The sequence below is a fragment of the Opisthorchis viverrini genome, assembly GCF_000715545.1.
Source record: "Opisthorchis viverrini unplaced genomic scaffold opera_v5_183, whole genome shotgun sequence".
Lineage (NCBI taxonomy): Eukaryota > Metazoa > Platyhelminthes > Trematoda > Opisthorchiida > Opisthorchiidae > Opisthorchis > Opisthorchis viverrini.
This window is the reverse complement of record NW_008751841.1, coordinates 618619-637107: the sequence shown is the minus strand read 5'-3', so window position 1 is coordinate 637107 and position 18489 is coordinate 618619. Positions and strand designations below refer to the sequence as shown.

The 18489-nt window shown below is 42.5% G+C and overlaps 1 protein-coding gene across 1 annotated transcript in view; it reads right to left on the bottom strand.

The window, feature by feature from the left end:
- T265_14378 (hypothetical protein) overlaps positions 1-1528 on the bottom strand; it is a gene marked incomplete at both ends in the record, with an annotated part of 5862 nt that extends 4334 nt beyond the window's left edge. Inside the window, one exon of the mRNA XM_009173383.1 lies at positions 1395-1528. Within this exon, the coding sequence (XP_009171647.1) occupies positions 1395-1503 (109 nt within the window). The remainder of the gene's footprint in view (positions 1-1394) is intronic.
- Positions 1529-18489: the final 16961 nt, after the last annotated feature.

The window sequence follows — 18489 nt, the reverse complement described above, 5'->3', positions numbered from 1 at the left end:
CCTCCACTGATTACAAGCGCCAGCTCTCTTCAACACAGGAATGAACCAACGATGCATTTCATACTTTATTGTGGAATGTTCTTTTAAATTGAAAATACTGAAGTGTATTTTCCGGTTCCAGCTTAAATTACAGTCTGCAAGTTAAGTAAGTGCCAATAAGTATAAAGGCAGTTTATAGAAGGTGACTCCCTATCGGAGATCGTCAGCAGTGCTCCCACGAACCCTTAGAGGCAAACGTCCATTTTACTACGAATGGTTAGCTGTCATTATTTTCCACTCAGGGAGGCTACAGCTTTACCATTCCGCGATCGCACTCCACCTCACCTGATTGTTATTTGGGTGAGACCCTTGGATACTCAGTTCGTGCAAGCTGGTATCTGGATACATTTATGAAGGGGGAGAGGCTGAATTCCGATTACACTGAGGTATAAGTTAGCTCTAGGCTACTGTGTCCATCACTAGGTATTGTGAGCAACAAAGAAGAGCATACAGCACTTCCTCGCTTCTCTGATGAAAGACGTCTCTATCTACTTGATCGTACAGGAAGAAATTCCTTGAAAAAATTTCAACTCCGGAAGGCATATCCTTTCAAAGCAGCGAGATTCCAGTTGATTCCAATTGACTGAGATTCCAGTAACTTACACCTCATGAAACACGTTCACCATTGAACAAGGTATGCCCTGTCTTCTTTGATAGCAGTGAATTTTCCTTGTGTACAGGGAGTACTTCAATATCATTTGTTGCATGAACGCGTTCCACCTTGTACGAATTCACCAGTTGGTGGTAACCACATGCATTATATTTAACACAGAGAATTTAGAATCCAGATAAATCAACTCAGGCTATCACTGACGTCGCATCGCAAACAAAACTAAGGATTAACGTTGGCGGGCAGAGATCTACTTGATCCTACTTGGCCATTCAGAATAAAAGCCGTTTGACGACTAGTTCGAAGGTCAAGGAGACTTGAGTATCAATGTAACTATCATCATTCCAAAAGACTTTCGCCATCAATGAAATGAAATCAGTCGAACGGAAATCGTCAGTGAACCAATCTTGTCACCGTTATGGATTTATTGAAACGAAGTAGATTATCACCTCACTGAATCAATGATGAACTGATGCAACCTAGTGGTCATGTGGATACCACACACCATACCTCAGTTCTGAGTCCAGTAGCCATGTTTGATATGTTAAGAAAAACAGTGCTGCTGAATTTGCGCAACTAACTCAACTGGTACGCGGGCTCTAATAGCATCCACTTATCTTATGACAAACAAAATAATGCTTATAAATAGTGGCCAGTAAAACAAACGACAAAACGTTAACTGAAACGACTCTGACTTAAAAAAACAGCTTGACACGCAGAACAAACTACAAACCTGAAGACTCACCAGTCGATTTCAGCGGCAAACTGGTGTGCTCGTAATAATTCTCCCGCGTGTTCCAGTATCCTGTCTTGCAGTCTGTGCATGATTGCCGTTTCAGAATCTGACTAGGCATGAAGCAAGGAATGAGAAAGCTTAGGCTACTAACAACGGGTATCGATAGCAGCTACTTTTAAATAGCTAATTAGTACATGGAGCTTTTTTCACAGTAATTCCAATCTGCTACCGAAGAAAGCACAATGGATCCCTTTGGCTTTGATTTCTTCCTTCACCACTCACATTCATTACATTTTTGGTCTCAAGAGTGGAGCCAGGTAAGTTTTACTTTGATTTTGATGACATTATTTAGTATTTGAAAGGTTGCATCTACGGTTTAGGGGCCAAAGTGCAGCTACGTAATCTTCTCGGACGACACTTATGAGGGGAGTGGAAGACAAAATTTCCGAAAAGGTATGCGCTGTGGTCTCCTTCCACCTACTTTTGTCTGTCGTATGAGAAGATAGAACTGGTAGAAATAACTCAACTGGTTACGAAATTCCTTGATCAAAAATGCTGATTTTCCTAGTAGTAAGCAAGGATGGGTGAGGCTGTTCTTTGATCTGGTGTCCCATCAAGTTCCCCAAGGCGAAGATAACTTTACATTTTCAAGAGCATTATTGATTAGTCAACTTGATATGGATGTGTTGCCTGATGTTCAGATTGATAGTGACTTTGTTTTAGGGCTCGTGTTCCTTATTGTATGGTCATTTCGGTGGGTGATATTTGTGCTGACTCTCACTCTGTCGTTCACACTATGTATGAATATGACCTATCTCTACCCATTTACGTCGTCTTGTCTAACTTATTCAACCGTCAGGGTTAGAGAGCATACTTTCATTTCGAAAGTATGTTTGGATGAAACTCTTTTCAACTGGTACTGTAAGTACAATGCATAGGTGTTCGTATTAATATATGAATGCCCTTTCACCAAATCTCCCTTGCAGTTCCTTGGTTGAAATGCTTACTCGTGTGATACATGCCCCTTAGGTTACATAACAGCGATGGTGTTACATATAAGGGTGGTTCTCAACATAATTGGTGGTTTCACCTACAAATATCTGGGACAACCCGAAAATGGTTCCATACACATCTGTTTAAATCCATGGCATTTGTGAAATTTATGGACCCTGTTTGTATTGGTTTGTGCTCTGAACTACTTTTAGATACCAAATGAGCCTGAACGTTCACACATAAAAAAACGGTTTCGATTGCTTTTGTATTGGTCTAGTTTCGGGCAAGTTCCTCCACTTCTTCACTGACGATCAGATCCGCTGTGTTCACATGGCTTTGACTGATAAGGATGGTTTGCAAACGATGGGGGTGAATTTCTCTTAGTTGACCTTTCGTTGCAAGGCTGCTTATTAAACAGTTGTAGTCAAGTCACTTCACGGATCTACTTGTTGACCTTGTCGTCTCTTTTCGTACATCTCAAGAAAAGCCTACTCCCAAATTGGCCGACTAGGCTAGACTCTGATTCACGCTTATGATGACAAAGTCCCAAACCCCTAATAACCTGTCGTTTCATGAATATAAGCATAAAATGATGGTGTGCACTCCTATCTTAGCCAAAACCATATTATGATATCCTGTCGCAAGCGGGCTCCGGTTAGTTCGCTAGGTTGTCGCATATCTAGAGAAAGAAGTAATCAAAGTTCTCTGAAACTTATTTCGCTCGGTTATATCAGATTGCACAAAGTCAAAGTCCATAGCGTTATTCTGCAAATTTCGCGTAGCAACCCAGGAAGGGCAGCAGGTTTTATCAACAACGCAGCTCAGTTCTATTACTTGATGTCTACTGGGATTACGTTGGGGGCAGATGTGTGTATCCTCTATATCCATTTTCCGATACATGCTAGAACAGGCATTGGGGCTGCCGTGTTGTCCATCCAAACCATTTAACAAGTAAGGTTTTGGGATGGATTCCGGTCAATTTGGGTGTTTCCGAGCAACGGAAATAATCCGCATCGAGGCTATTGAGGATCTGTCTTCATCAGACTCAGTAACATATTAAGGCGGAACACACTTGTAGTCGGTTGGTAGGCACAAGCGCCACAGTTGCCGCAGTTTCGCAGGGAAGGCGTATCTTTCGTGCCTTTTCATCCCTCTCACTCAACAGTTCTTCGGGTGACAAAACTTTATCTGTTCCAGTCGCCGTCGTTATGAGGCCGATCAGGCAAACCGACTACTAAAATGGTCAAATGAAGCTCCACCGGAAATTGATGCATATGATGCTGTACTGTCCACGAGCAAAGTATTATGCGGGTTTAGGGTAATCGTCATTTCTTGTTGTACGTGAATGTTAACAGTGGGTATATAACAAGACGGACTGGATTTTTGGTGAAACGAATACAGAAACTTTAATCTGACCTGACGGCGGTACAGTTTGAGATTAGGAGAAACGGAAACTAAATGGTAAGGGAAACCTGCGTCAGCTGAAGTGCATTTTTAAATTTTCAAATCTGGACTTAGTTTTGGAACATCAAACAATACAACAGGCGTATTTCTCCTAACATTACTGTGATTCTCTGATACAACTTCTGAAGTATGAATGATTTACTACAAAGAGCGACATCCCATAAAAAAAACTCTCTCCATTCTCGAAAAAAGCTGCTGAACACGACTCCATTTAAGGGACTATTCCTTTAGATGTTACCAGTTTGACTTCTTCTGTTAAATTGACCCATCCATGTTAATTGCGGTTGAACTAGAAGTTACCTTTTGGACTAAGTGTTTCGTTCTTAGACCCACACTTTTCCGCCAAGTAATCTGAACTATCATACAAAGTTGAGAACATGAAATATACGTGCTGTGGTGCTGTTTAGATCAAACAAACTTAAGCAGAGTGCAACGGAGACCTAAAGTGTGACTCAGAGATCATTATTCACAATGAAAACAAAAGATGTATGTATGTATATCGTGCACCGTAGTATGAACGCAAGCACTCTAATGCGTCAAACAAGAGCGTTCTTCTTGACGTTGAATCTGAGTACTACGATTTGCTGTTCTGTGTGGGTGGCCCCATAGGCTCTTGCCTAATGTTCTGTAAGTGGCGTGTTGGAAAAACTGGGAGTGAATGATACATTCGAAATATTATCATCAACGTTGACATCAACACACTGATCCGTTTTCTCGTGATGGAAACTGTAGCAGCTGGAACCAATGTGCCAGTGGTACATGGTTTATAGCTGATAATTGATTGCTTGATTGATTGACACCAGTAAGAACACTGGCGCTTCACTGCTGTACAACCATAGCAATTTACCTAGGTGAAGTCTCATAGTGGAAAGAAAAATATGGAGGATCCTGAGCTAGTCTGCAACAAACAACTTATATACCTACATCTCCAACATCAGTAAAATAATCTTCGTAGAAACTGACAGCATGAACGCCACTGATATCGGTCAGCTAGTATATCGCTCGTCATCTTCATCGGATTACGTGGATTTTATCTTGGAGACGAATAGCAGCAGTAGCGCCCAGACTTTGTTTTGGCATCCTTCATTCTCTTTTACCATGTCAAATTGTGTCTGTGGTCAAACGCCTGAAGATGTCTCAGATAATGTGCTCGAAGCGGCAAAGTCTCACAGCCGTACAACTTAGGGCCTGTAGTCTGAGGCACACACTTTTGAAACCCGCTAAGATACCTTTTTGATGTCGTAAGTGTTGCAAATCGGCAAATGCAGTTCTGGCCTTCGGTATTCGTGCACTGACTTTGTTTTCACACTACTTTCCGAGGTAATGCAGTTTCCGAGATACATATAATGTTCCACAACTTTCAGTGTCACTCCTTGAATACTCACAAGCATGCTAAAAGACCGTACGTCATGGAGCATGACTTTACACCTTGTGGGTACTAGGCATTCACAGAAGGACTAGATGATAGCATTCAGCTTTTCAAGTAATGCATTTTAAGCTTTTTTGAACAATGAGAACATTTTCATATGCATCTGCCAGATAGAGGAAGTTCTTTCTCAGAGAGATTTGAACACTGGAGTTTCGAAAAATCTCCCGTGTTCGCCTCATCATCGCCCAAAAAAAATCGATTAAAAATTGACTAGACCTCCTTCTCAGATGACCCTGCTTGTTAGAAAGCTTTCGTAGAGGTCCCATACACTCTCATGCTCCCAGGAGTATGAGAAACCAATCAGTGCATAATATTCACTAACTTCCGGGACATACCTTGCTGCGCCTGCGCTTTGAAAAGCCCGAAATGGCTGACAAAAATCGAACGCTCTCCTAAGATCAAGAAGCACCAAATCTGTAAGGCCTATATAACAACTTTGCTTCCGAAATCGTGTTTACTATTCTTGAGTCTCATCTTTACGTACCTTCGTGAGACGACGTAGAATAAGTGACGCAAAGAGCCTACTCATAACGAGGGTCAAGCTAATTTCCCTGTGACTGTCACACTCATTGCAGGTCCGCTTTCCGAGAGTAGGAACCACTATCGACACACACCAGTTGCTTAAGACGGTCTCTTTCTCCCGGATAGAGGCAAATAAGTTAGACGTTAGATGTTTTCACTTCCATCAATTGAACAGAGCGGATGGAAGTTCATCAGGACTGGCAGGTCGGTGACGCTTGAGGGACAAAAGGCCTTCGCTTACCGGCGAATACATAACGGGTTGCAAAACCACTATCCAGGGCTTAGTTGCCGTTTGGAAATCTATTTGGGAAACCGCAGTTAGCCAGTTGAATTGATCTTGAAAGACTTCAACGAAGATTCTGGAGTTGTTCTTTTATACAGACAAGTGAGCCGTTGTTTTCAGTGATCTTTATGCCTTCCTTTCGCCCGGTGTGCGTATCAGCTGGAACAGTTCGAGAAAGTTCCACAATTTTCTTGCATCGTCCATCCCTTCAGCTTTCTGAATCCATCAAGCTTCTTGATCCGCATAGGTGCTTTTTTCCCTTGAAATCTGACACTCCATCTAACAGTATTCTGCTCTCGACCAGGAAGAATGCGTATCCAATCTTCAAGCAATTTTAGGCTGCTGCTTTGAATCCAGTGCCCAGGCCTAGCTGGTTGGAACACTCCACAAGCGGAGCGTCCAACTACTTTTAGGGTCACAGAATGTCTGCAGCACCAGAATCTGCGCTGGCCAGACCATGTTTTGCAAATGCCGAACAACCGTTTTTCGAAGAGATTACTATTTCCTATACTCACTTCAGAGTGGTGAAAGCAGAACTGTGACCAACCCTGGAGCTGGCAGATGGTTATGAAAAAGATTAGGGTGCTGTCTGAGCTATTCGCCTTCCACAATAGGGACTACGTGATCCCACTGAGCTTGGTTGGCTGGCAGTCTACATCAATGACGTTCTTGTTGTCAGATTCTATCCAGATTGCCCGAACGAGTGTCTGGAGATGTAGGCACCTCGGAATGTTCTTAGTTAGCTCCCACTAAGTCCCTTCTATGTTTACTCTTATTCTTTTCTTCACAATACGACTTTCAAACAAATCACTGTTGTACGGCAGCGAGGCATCATTGTTGAACATCGATGTCATGCTGTCTATGATAATGATGATGAAAGACAGTACCTTCCGGTAAGAGTCAAAATTAGGAGACGGCTCGTCTAAAAGGCACATTACTAGATGGATTTGACAGCTTTGTTTAACATAAAGGCTGGAGAACTTCCCAATGGTCACGTTCATGGTGCCAGTCTTGGACGCCCCTGAAAAGTGCAACGAAGAGCAGCAACGAACAAGCGAATAATCTGAATCCACATAAGTGTTCAAGAACAAATGACACTCAGCGATTAACCCACGATACCTATAGCTGTGTTGGAGGTTGATCTGTTGTCGACCGGTTTCGTCTGCTTTGGAAGTCGATACTGCACAGAAACGGTCTTTGGTCCGCACAAAACTGAATGAGGAGTTCGTAGTCTTGCGTAGGTCCTGATTTTAGTCGAAGACAACTACCGAATGGAAACTCAGCAGCGCTAACCCTACTTACTTGCGTATTGATAGCCCTAGTAACAACAATATGTGAGATCTTATCCAGCGCAACGGAGCGCGTCAGATATACAGTCCGTCGGGGCGCAAACAGATGTGATGAACAGGTAGTAAATAACAGCGAGTTGAAGGATTAACCCCACAAAATTGGCCAAATGAACTGCAAAGAGGCGACTATTAGTGAGCAGCCATCCAACCCATGACCCTTCAGCTCAGTGGCTTAGAATAACACTAACTTCAACCGAACCAGCAGCAGCACCTCTTGGATCACCAGTGGTTCACAAGCAGAAGGGAGTGGAAATCGGTGGTGTGATCACTCTGGTAACCGTACTTTGTTAGTGAATCACTGCTTCATACAAACAGCACACATCAGCAGAAATCGAATCCAGCGAACATGAAAGAGCCGATTATTTTCCGACTTACTTTAGAGTACGAACGTAAAAGGCTTCCAGATGGAATGAATATCAGGGTTTGGATTGTGATTCCCAAGTGTACGTGGACATGGTGACCGAGTCAACCATAAATACTGTAGCTAGCGGCGACGGGAAATGGGCGTACGGAGACGCCATTAGAAACGGAGCAATGAGGGGGAGGATAGGGATATTTAAGAGGGAGGTGTCAGCAGCAACCTCTTTTTGCTTACCCGCTTTCCTATGTGTAAGTGTGGAGTTCATAACTGTACTTGGGATGGGATACTGTCAGGGAGCACATGTCTAAACGGGAGGATGATTATGTTCCTCAACCGAAGCCTTTGGCTTATCTGTACATCGTTGTTTGTATCGGAGTTGCGTCCCAGTTGGCAAGCCATTTTGTTTCTGGAGCAAGTCTCAAAGAGGTGACGGAGGTGCAGATTGTTGTACACGCCGCGTTGCTTTTCAGTTTCTGGAACCCGGTATGTACTATTACTACACTTGAATTCCAGGGCCAATTATGTATACACATGATAGTCGGGTTTGTGAATACGCTCTAAGCTATGAAGAATTTTAGTTGCGTTGAAGGCTCGTAGGTTATAGAAATATTTTCGCACCCACGTTATACTGCAATTATTCGATTGCGTTCCCACTACCTTACCGACTGACTTGACTCCTTGCATCGGTACATATTTGGTCTTGTGGAGAAAAAGTGTTGCGCCTTACCGAATTGAAGTGCGTACACAGAACTGAGCTGCTGAATGAATAAATTCTCAGTAATGGCCTGCCTGAGATGTGGTGCAACACCCTTGTCAGCAGTTGGGTATACCGACATCAGTTGAAACATCTTGCAGTAAAGTGACAATGGGAAATATATTTTTATGAAAAGTCATTTAATTTTGACGCGACTTTCGAGAGCTAGGAAGGCTTAACCCAGGAACTGCCACAGTTGCTACACGCTGCCTCCAAAAGACCATGACGATAACTCAGGTGAAAAAATCTGATGGTGATCTTAACATGAGCGAGGGAACTTTGCAACCCAAACCAGTAACAATTTTTAGATCTTTCTGTTGGTACTAGGTAATATTGTTCCCAGAGCGATGGCCAGAAAACCTTTAAATGATAAGTGGCTTCAGCATGCTTTGGTATATGCGTCAAAATTAGCCACGAATCTAGTGAGAGAACGGTCAAAATAGTCCCTTACTTTTCTTTGTTACCAACAAGAACTTGACGTCTACTACCCTATCGACCCGAACGACCTCACAAATGTAAGAAAACAGGAACTGGAGAAAAGTTCACAAAATTAACAAGTGATTTGCTTCTTGGACCTAGCACCTCTGTTTTTATATTTACAAACGTTTTTCATGAAAGCTTCAGGGTAAAAGTCAGTTAATACCAAAGCATAATTGTTTCAAAGGGTTCTGCTCGGTTATTCTTATTGAAAGTCCAATGGCATTTAAAACTTACCAATAATTGCGTACATCACATCTCCGAATCGTTGGTCCAACTCTTGTGAAAATTTGTTAGAAGTTGTTACAACATACCCCGGGTCGTGTCATTCCGATAATAGGCCATGTCGTTGTCAGTAAACTAAATTGTGATGGAAAATTAAGTAAGGAAAGCAGGAAAGCTTCGCATACAAAAGGTGATTTATTACTGACATAGATGAAACGACAGTGAATTCATTAATAAAGCAAAGCCGCTTTGGGACGGCCCAGGCATCTCGACATCGGGTTGTTCGACTGTCGCCTTTTCAGTCGTGTCAGTCTATCGTGTTCGACTTGTTGCCTCTTAATACTGAGCAGTTCGGTGAGGTAAACGGTAGAAATAGTAAACACCAAAGCATACGTGCAATTTATTTATTAATTCAACGAAAGATCTTCACTCTGGAGGCGATCCTCGAACAGTATGCAAGGTTTGGAAAGACACCCAGGAACAAAAATTAAAACAAGAATAAAAACAGGAACAAACAGTGGATGAAAGATGCGTTAGATGGATATTATTCATATACTCTTCCGATGAGGAAATTGGACACGTGAGAGACTGCGTTATTCTAAGTTTTGCTCCATGAAATTGTATGGCCTGTCAATAATCAACATCCATATATTGGAGTAAGTATATTTCTTGGCACAGCAAGTGTTATAATAAGATTAAAAAACATACAATGGGAAGCTGACCATTTTTCATTTTTTCCGAAAAAAATTAATGAGTAGTTTTCTTCATGTCGGAGTGTTCCGTACCTGAAGGTAGAAGCTAATGAGTAGAAAACGGTTAGATTCAAATAGCTCCGACATGTAAATCACTAGAGTGAAGGGTTTTCATATCGTGGAAGGGGGGAATAAAATAGGGTGGCACTAATATCAACCTAGATGGTCTTAATTTACTCCATATGTCCGCATCACTGAGCTTCAATTTACACAAAGTATCATTCTTTGGTATAAACAGGTGTAAACATAAGTTGGATTGAAATGACTATGTACTTCTTATCCATAATTACATTAGCTTTTAATATGCCATACTTGGCCGATTGGGAATAGGGTCCAATTTGAAGGGTTTTCGGTTGCAGGAAAGATATCATCCATAGTTTAGTCAGTTGATGGAAGGGCGATTCTTTTGTCTCATATGGCACAGAGCTTTAATGAACTTATTCTTTCGATGTATTGAACTATTAGGTCCGTGAAGTGCTGAACTACAATCTGTCGCTGTTATTACTTGATTATACATTAAATTACTGGATGCGACAGTTATTAAGCAAGATTAACGATAAAAAACAATCAATGAAGCCTCCGTTTTACCCGTTTCCTAGTTTTGTGCGATAAGAAAGGCCACAATGCTCCACAAAGGAGCTTTTTCGGTGAATGAGGATCGCTTTTTACGGAACGAAAAATACCAAACTTTAATTTCCTCTCTTAATAATTTCTTCAAGACCAACGTCCGTTAGGCAAAATCGTTGCCAAAAGTTCGTCTCTAACAAAAATGGACGTACTTCTACGACATCTCCAATTTATATATCTGAGAGTAAAACGAAGGGAAACAACCCAAACTAACAAATAAATGGTCACATTGGATACGCCTACTGTCAAGACGAAGGCAAGCACCCAAGCCAAACATTAAAACACACATTCTCACACTTACTGAAAAGACGCTTCATTAAATGGCTTACCACGGATACCACCGTGGTACCAGGTGGATACCACGTGTCTACCCAGAAGAATGTCAACGAATTTAATGAGTCGAACGTGCGTTCTATACAATGGGTAATGAAGTTTGGTAAACCTTTAAAAGCCCACTACACATGTTGGAAAAATTACCGATGTAATGAATGGCTAATTTGCTATGTTGTGACCTATTTTTTATTGGTTGACTTTCCTGTCACCCACATAAATGATTGCAGGGAAGATATAACCCATAGTCAGGTACCTGCAAGGACAACAGGAATGGAGCAAACGCGCTTACAACGAAAATAGACATTTAAAAGACACTGAGGACAATGGGTCACATAAAAGTTGGTCAGTTAGGATCGGACAGATAAGTGTTAGCTGGAGTTTTGGGTAAAGGTACGTTGCAGGAAGCGTCGCAGGAAGACGAAGCGAAGGAGATTGTTCCAGAGGGAAACGAAGGTAATAGGGCTTTTGTGAGGCAACCGGGGGTTTTCACTTGAAAAAAATGACCCTGAGCGCATGAATGGATGGCATGGAACAGAGGATGACAGCTTGAAAGAAACATTATTGTGATAGTAGCGATAGACCAAGTAAAGGATGACTACGTCTCATCGGCAAGGAACGGATTGAAAGTGATCCTTCAGAGTGGGGGGGGCAATGTGGTACACAAATTTCTTCTAAATGTGGTCTTGCAGTTAAAAATCAGTGGGAGCGACCCCCTCTCAGACATGACAGCAACATTCCGTGATTGAATGGTACCGAGGATAGCAGACGGGGGGTGGCAACTTGGAGAAAGGACTGAATTTGAGTGAGTGGAATAGAAATCTGACTTTTGAGGGCCAGCGCCGACTGGTGACGGTTATTAAAAATGGCGCATTAGGAAAAGAAAAACTCGGAGGCTTTGGAGTGGAGTCAGGGCTGATGGTTGAAATGAGGTTCGAGGTCAAAAGGCCAGTGGATAACTTGAGGGATTTAAAACTGCTAAACGTAGCGGCGTTTGACAGGCTTAAGTCGTGAATGGTATAAGGTCTGTGTTCAATGTACTGACGCATTCTTTACCTAGCTGAGATGAGGAAGATCGCTGGAAGTGATAAAAAGTGAATAAAGGTGGTCTATTTGTAGATATTAGATAAAAGGTGTAAGCCAGAGCGCATCGTTGCTGAGAAATGGCACTTCCTCAACAAACTTGTAGGATCGATTTGCTGGAAGGTGTCTCTTAAGCAAAATTCCACACGGGTCCCGCTTTACTGCTCACAGTTAGGCGATGCTACAGCCGAGAAGCCTATCCCGCACAAGAGTTGCCAAAAGTTTTGGAAGCTTGCTCGTCCGGCATCAAGCGGAGATCGGATTGATCGAAAGTCTAGACCCAGTAGCCAGTCATGACTCGGTATCGGCTGACTGCCGGTTGTCAGTGGCGCATCCAGAAGGCGTCAGAATCTCCAGAAAGTTGTCACCGTTTACACTGTATACATGAAGCGCTGTACAAGTGTTCCTGACTTCGTTTTGGGTGTTAATATACCTTGTGCATCTTTGGTGGTTGTTTTGACCTGAACGCTAGCTTTGGGGACTCAGACCGAGAACTAAGCTGAGGGAAAAACTGCTACTACAGTTTCCAGTCTGGCTGACTAAAAGAGGGAGCATTTCCCCACATGCCGCATTAAAATGGAAGTTTTCGAAATATCCAGGCACAGTGGATCATTTTCACTGAGGAATTCCAGGGAAGATGAGCAAATGTTGGTGCACGCCAAGGGTCACAAAGGACACCTAAATTCATATTGATGGTTGTTTAAAAGGGCATCGCACTGCACATGACGCAGATGTTTGATGAAGATAAACCCCGGGAATCGCAAAGTACATTCGTTTGCACACAGAGTTGGTTTAAACAGGATACAACTGAGTCTCAACTGAATCGGGTTCAAGAAGAATATGAGGTTAATACAAACTCGAGGCATTCGCCTATCCAATCAGCACTAAGAAAGCGAAGTCGGTCGTGGACTGTGGAAGGATTTTAGGGACCTTATGAGGGTTCTCCCAAGAAATTAACCTCCAAAATGTCTGTTGAAATGATGACAACTCTAACAGTGTGGCAGTTTTTGGGATCAGAACAGCATCCGCAGTTCCTGAGGGGAGTGCGCGTACGTTCTCCAATAGAATGATGCAGCACTACTGGATAGGCATATGCAGAAGCGGAGAGCGACGATTGGAATCAGTTCTGGAGCACCAAAATTCGGGCCACTGGAAAGAAAAACGTTCCGGACCAGGAGGCTCTAATGTGTCGTGATAAAGCATAAAACTGAGGAACGTCCCTAGTGGTAATGTTTGATGGGGATAAATGATTTGAAACTAGAATGCAAGCGGGAGCAGATGATGGGACAGATATGGTTTGACTGGGGCCAGTGCATTGAATGAAATTTAGTTATCTTCTGTTACAGGAATCCAATAGCTCTACGGGAATCAAGAGTGGGAGGACAAATGTGTGAACATAATTCATGGCTGACAGCCCTTGCAAAACTCCAGGATGATCGACTGATCGACCAGATAATTGACCAGCCATGTAGTTTTGTCCTGCGGATGGCACAAATCAAGTGAAACCACCATTTTTGAACTTGTGCCTGGAATGTGGGTAGTAAGTAGCACTTGTGCCACCGACTGGTTTGCTCGCAACAGACTTAGTAAAACCGCACAGGAAGGAGAACTCATAGAAGTGTAAGCTAAACCTCAATACGCCACCGTAAAAGACGTTGGTAATATCATCAACAGAAGCTGAAGGGTCACTCAAAATAGGAACCTTCCTAAGACAAGACGTAAGCTGCAGCAGTCGAATGAAGACACAGGGGTAGGTGAAGTGGACGGAAGTGCGTGGATGCAAGCGATCGGACACTGATCGGATTATCCAAATCATCATTGTCCGCTGCAAGAACCGCGTACTTTCCATACAGCAGTCGTAGCTGCCACAATTTCGTTTACCGATGATTTTGGGAGGTGAGGTAGGTAGCTGCTCGTTGCAGGCGGGAGCTGATAAATCAATGCGTAAATACAGCACTGTCAGTGGGAGAATTGGACAGGAAGCTATGCAGTGAAAGCTTGGATGCACAAGCGCTATTGAGGGCGCGACTGGGTCATGTCTGACAATGTCCTTAACCACTGGTTTGGCCCAAGTCCGGATCCCCATCCAGGAAGATAGCCATGAAAATCGCAGCCGAGTTTGCTGGTACTGGCTTTTATACCTCTGTCAAGTCATTGTTTGACTCTTCACCTTAACTCTTCATGTGACTGCGCGAAAAGAACCCATTGATGAAGTCAGTCGCAGCAAGTGGCCAAGCCAGCGCAAAAACTCTGTGTTAACCCGCTCGATATGCGATGAGTGAACAAGTCGTTCTTGCTTGGCAGGTTAAACGCGACCGCAAGACACAGCTCTCAAAGCACATTAATTTCGCAGTTAGAACCAGAGCGAACAAAAATTTGGCTGTAGATTGGGTGGTTGTCGCTTTGTTCGCCAAGTTTGGCAATTTGTTTGCAAATGTTTCATGGTCACTTGTGGAAACCTCCTCACTACTCAGTCTGTTTGGTACTTCCTGTTTGTGTTTTATATATTGATGTGAATGACTGATCAGGGACAGTTTTATCGCAACTTTATTGACCCGTTTACAGCCCGTGTTCCATTGTAGCCCGTCTTCTTTCGACTGAATTAGTTATGCCACTGTCTTCTAATTTTAGCATTTTCTCTTCTGCGTTCTGGTCGGTCTCTTCCCTATTTGCACTGCGTTGTGGCTTGATTTCCCTAAGTATTCTTGGCTGATTGCATTCCTCTGTTTTCCTCTTTAAAGGGGATATGCTCTTTTTTCAAGCGGCCAATAAGATGTTTTTCTTTGTTCAACTAGCTTCATTGAAGTTATGCCATATATCTCCAGGACGCCCGCAACCAACGAATCTAAGGACACGATCACACCTCATCCTTCAACAGAAAGCAATGATAGATTGAGGAATGTGGAAATTTCCGGTGAGCGACCAGACGGTTTTGATTAGGACTACGATAAATAACGGGGAAATAGTCGATAGTGGGTTGAATTAATCTACTGTTCACATCAGAACGTCGTAGAGTGAAGCTTTGAATACGCGCGGACTTTCGTCTTTTCTGAATAGCTTTGTTTGGGTTATAGGGGAGAGAAGTGAATATCCAACCCGTGGACTTAGATCGTCTAACAACTTAACACTCACCAACTTCACTCGTTTTTCTCGGGGGATTCTGTGATGGGTTATGAGTTGAGTATTTGACTAAACATTGCTGAATCCTGTTTACGAAAGCGGAGGCAGATCTGCCAGCATGTGTTTCGTTATGTTCGGAGGTCTGTTCATCCAAACTTATCGTTGTAAATAACTTAATTTGGACGCAAATATCGGTTTCGCTTTCAAATTAATTCTCCTGTCACCTACATCATAAAGTTTTCAGTGTTCCATTGTTTAGGTTAACATGTCTCAAGATGTGGGAATCTTCCTGTGACTTATTCTTGTTTAACTGACATGGTCAATATGGAGTATTTTATTTATGATAAACGGCTATTGTCCGTGCAAGGGGTTGATGAGACAGTTTAGGAGGTGAGGTAAGAACACGAATGAGTGCCTTTCAACCCATGAACACAAAGTCACGCTTATCCAATGACTTCTCGCTTTCTTGTCAATGACCACGTCCGTTTGCTTATCAGTTGACACATCGAATCAAATCTGATGGCCTCAAATAAGTGAAAGTGGAAATGCTTCTTTGTTTCATGAGCCCATCAGTGTTTCTTAGCTTAAGGAAGAAGCCAGACTTTCGATAGAATTTAGTATAGGGATAATGGTTAAGAAAGAGATGTGATTAAAAATGGTAGCAGGTGGCTATTTCTTCTTAATGAAGAAGATTACACTTGCAGTATTGTACTGATATAGGTGCACTGAATTACGGAATAACGGTGACGAATAACAGTCGGCAAGGAGCCGGCATAATAATTTAACTTTGGAATGAGAAATTTGAAGGAAACCCGCGGATGATGAAAAACGGGAACTATGGATGAGCAACCAGCAGCTTGTCTGCAAAGTTTGATTAATGTGGACTGTTTTTTATATTCATGGGGTTTACCATTAGCAGACAAATAGAAATCTTGGTCTAACATCGGAAGGCAAGCCGAAGTTCAGTAAAGCTCTAACGAATGCACATATACGAAGCACACGACTTTCATATCTGTTTGGTTTGGGTAAGCTCATGATCACTCTAGTGACTCCACACTACACGCACTCGAAATCTGGGATCTTTTTACTCCAGTGTGAAAATAAAACCTTCCTACATATTTAGTCTAACAATATATGTGCAGTCTATTAAAAAAACTTACTTAAGGTTAATTTTGGGAGAATTACTCACTGACTTTTTTGTACACCCGTCGGTTCCCGATTTACTACACCTTCAGTGTTCCAAGCAGATCGCAGCAGATGAATTTCACACAAAAAGACAAACAGAAATAACCAGGTAGCGTGTACGCTACCAAGTAACTAAGCTTTCTGCAGTTTCTTATGAGTGAAGTCGAAGTAAACATCATCCTAACAGAAGCAATCATCAGCAGGTTACAACGCGGTCGTTCAAGATGGTGATATAAATACTAACAATAGTGACTATTATGGTGTTGATGACGACCATTCTGGAGCTGATTTAGCCACGGACCAGAGAGAATCATCCTATGTTGTGATTTCAAGTTTCCTCCTCCTGAGTATATACCAGCTCACAACACTAAGACTATCAATTAGTTAGGGCGATTTAGAACGATGATTCGGCAAAACTCTTGAGCTGCCTGAGGAGTCTGCTCAGAAGGTTTCGGAAAACAGACAGTGGTTAACGGCAAACCCACGAAACGAAACAAAGATTTTGATACGTGTTAAAATTCCGGGTTTCACTGCTAATTTATGTAAGTTGCGTTACTATCTTATGCCCATTTTTTCATTAAATTACCGTACAACGTGCCTATATGACTACCAATCATACAATCATAAATCTCTAACGAGAAAAACTCACAGCATATCTGAGATCACACATTTCTATGTCCGGCGTTTCAACCTCGGCCTTTGGAATTTTGAGAAGAAATCCAACCTATGGTAGCGGCGAAATTCGAGATGAGGGTTGAAGCAACGTTGTATAGCATTGAAAGTCATCATACTCATAGATATTATGTAATCTCACACAACAACATTTCTGACTGTATCCTAAAAACCTCACAATCGGAACGCAAATACACTCGGTCAGTGATAGAATGTACTAAAGTAGGGCACAAAGTGCTACTTAACATACCAAAAACATGTCAGCATGGGTGACTGAGACGCATGTTACGAACGGAGATGTGGGATTTGTCAGTTTAGGATGAATTCAGATGAAAGCTGGTTAACTATTTAAGATTGGTTATTCTGCACCTACTTTCAAAGTGATACACGTTAAAAAGAAGTGAAATCTACCGGGAACATCGTTTTTGCACGCATACTTAGGCCGTTATCGAGCTGATTAAATTGTACCTCCCTTTTAGGTTATGGCCCAAAGGTTTCATCCAATGGTTCAGGTTAGCCAGTGATCCTGGGCTCGATAGGTCGAATTTTTCATGCCAAGAATCAGGACCAGCGTTACCTCTGGATTATACATATAAGCTCAGATATGCAGTCTAGAAATCACGATGTAGATTTTTGCATCTTTTGGAATGAGTTGGTGTCTGTTACGTCCAGCTGTTGTTGTTTCGTCACTCACAGACAAAACCTTGCGAAACTTCTACAGACAGGCTTACAAGCCTACAGGCCTAAGTCACCACTGATGACGTATACCATGAATGTCGATTTCAGAGGCACATGTTGCGAATATAGACAGCGAGGCGGAGCTGAGAAGACATAACCTACCGCTCTATCGATCACAAAGCTAATATATAACTATGAAAAACATCATCATCATCGACAACATTACATCAGTGTTCAACATTGATGCATCGCTCGCTGCCAACCATGATTTGGTCGAAAGCCTTATTGTGAAAAAAAGAATAAAGGTGAACGCGGAACGGAATTAACGCTAGCTTACTATAATCATTCCGAGGTTGCCAAACCTTCAAACACTCACTCAGGCACTCTTGATAGCAACTGAAAACAAAATTGCCACCGACATCTGTTGGCAGTCATATATTGCAGCGTCTCCAACCAGGCGCAGCCCTCAGGCTGATAGCAACTGAAAACAAAATTGCCACCGACATCTGTTGGCAGTCATATATTGCAGCGTCTCCAACCAGGCGCAGTGAGGTGAGGACGGTGCCCGAGCCTTGCAGATTCGTGCATTTATCTCATCTGTCACACTACAATCAGAACTAATACAACTTCCGAGATACGTAAAACGCTCCACAACTTCCAGTACCTCTCCCTGGATTGTAAGGGGCGTGTTCAGTGACTGCTCGTCCACAAGCATGACCTTACACTTTGTAGGTGCAAAGTGCATACCAAAGGACGGGATGACTTTGGTCAGTTCATCCAAGAATACTTGCGCCTTCTCC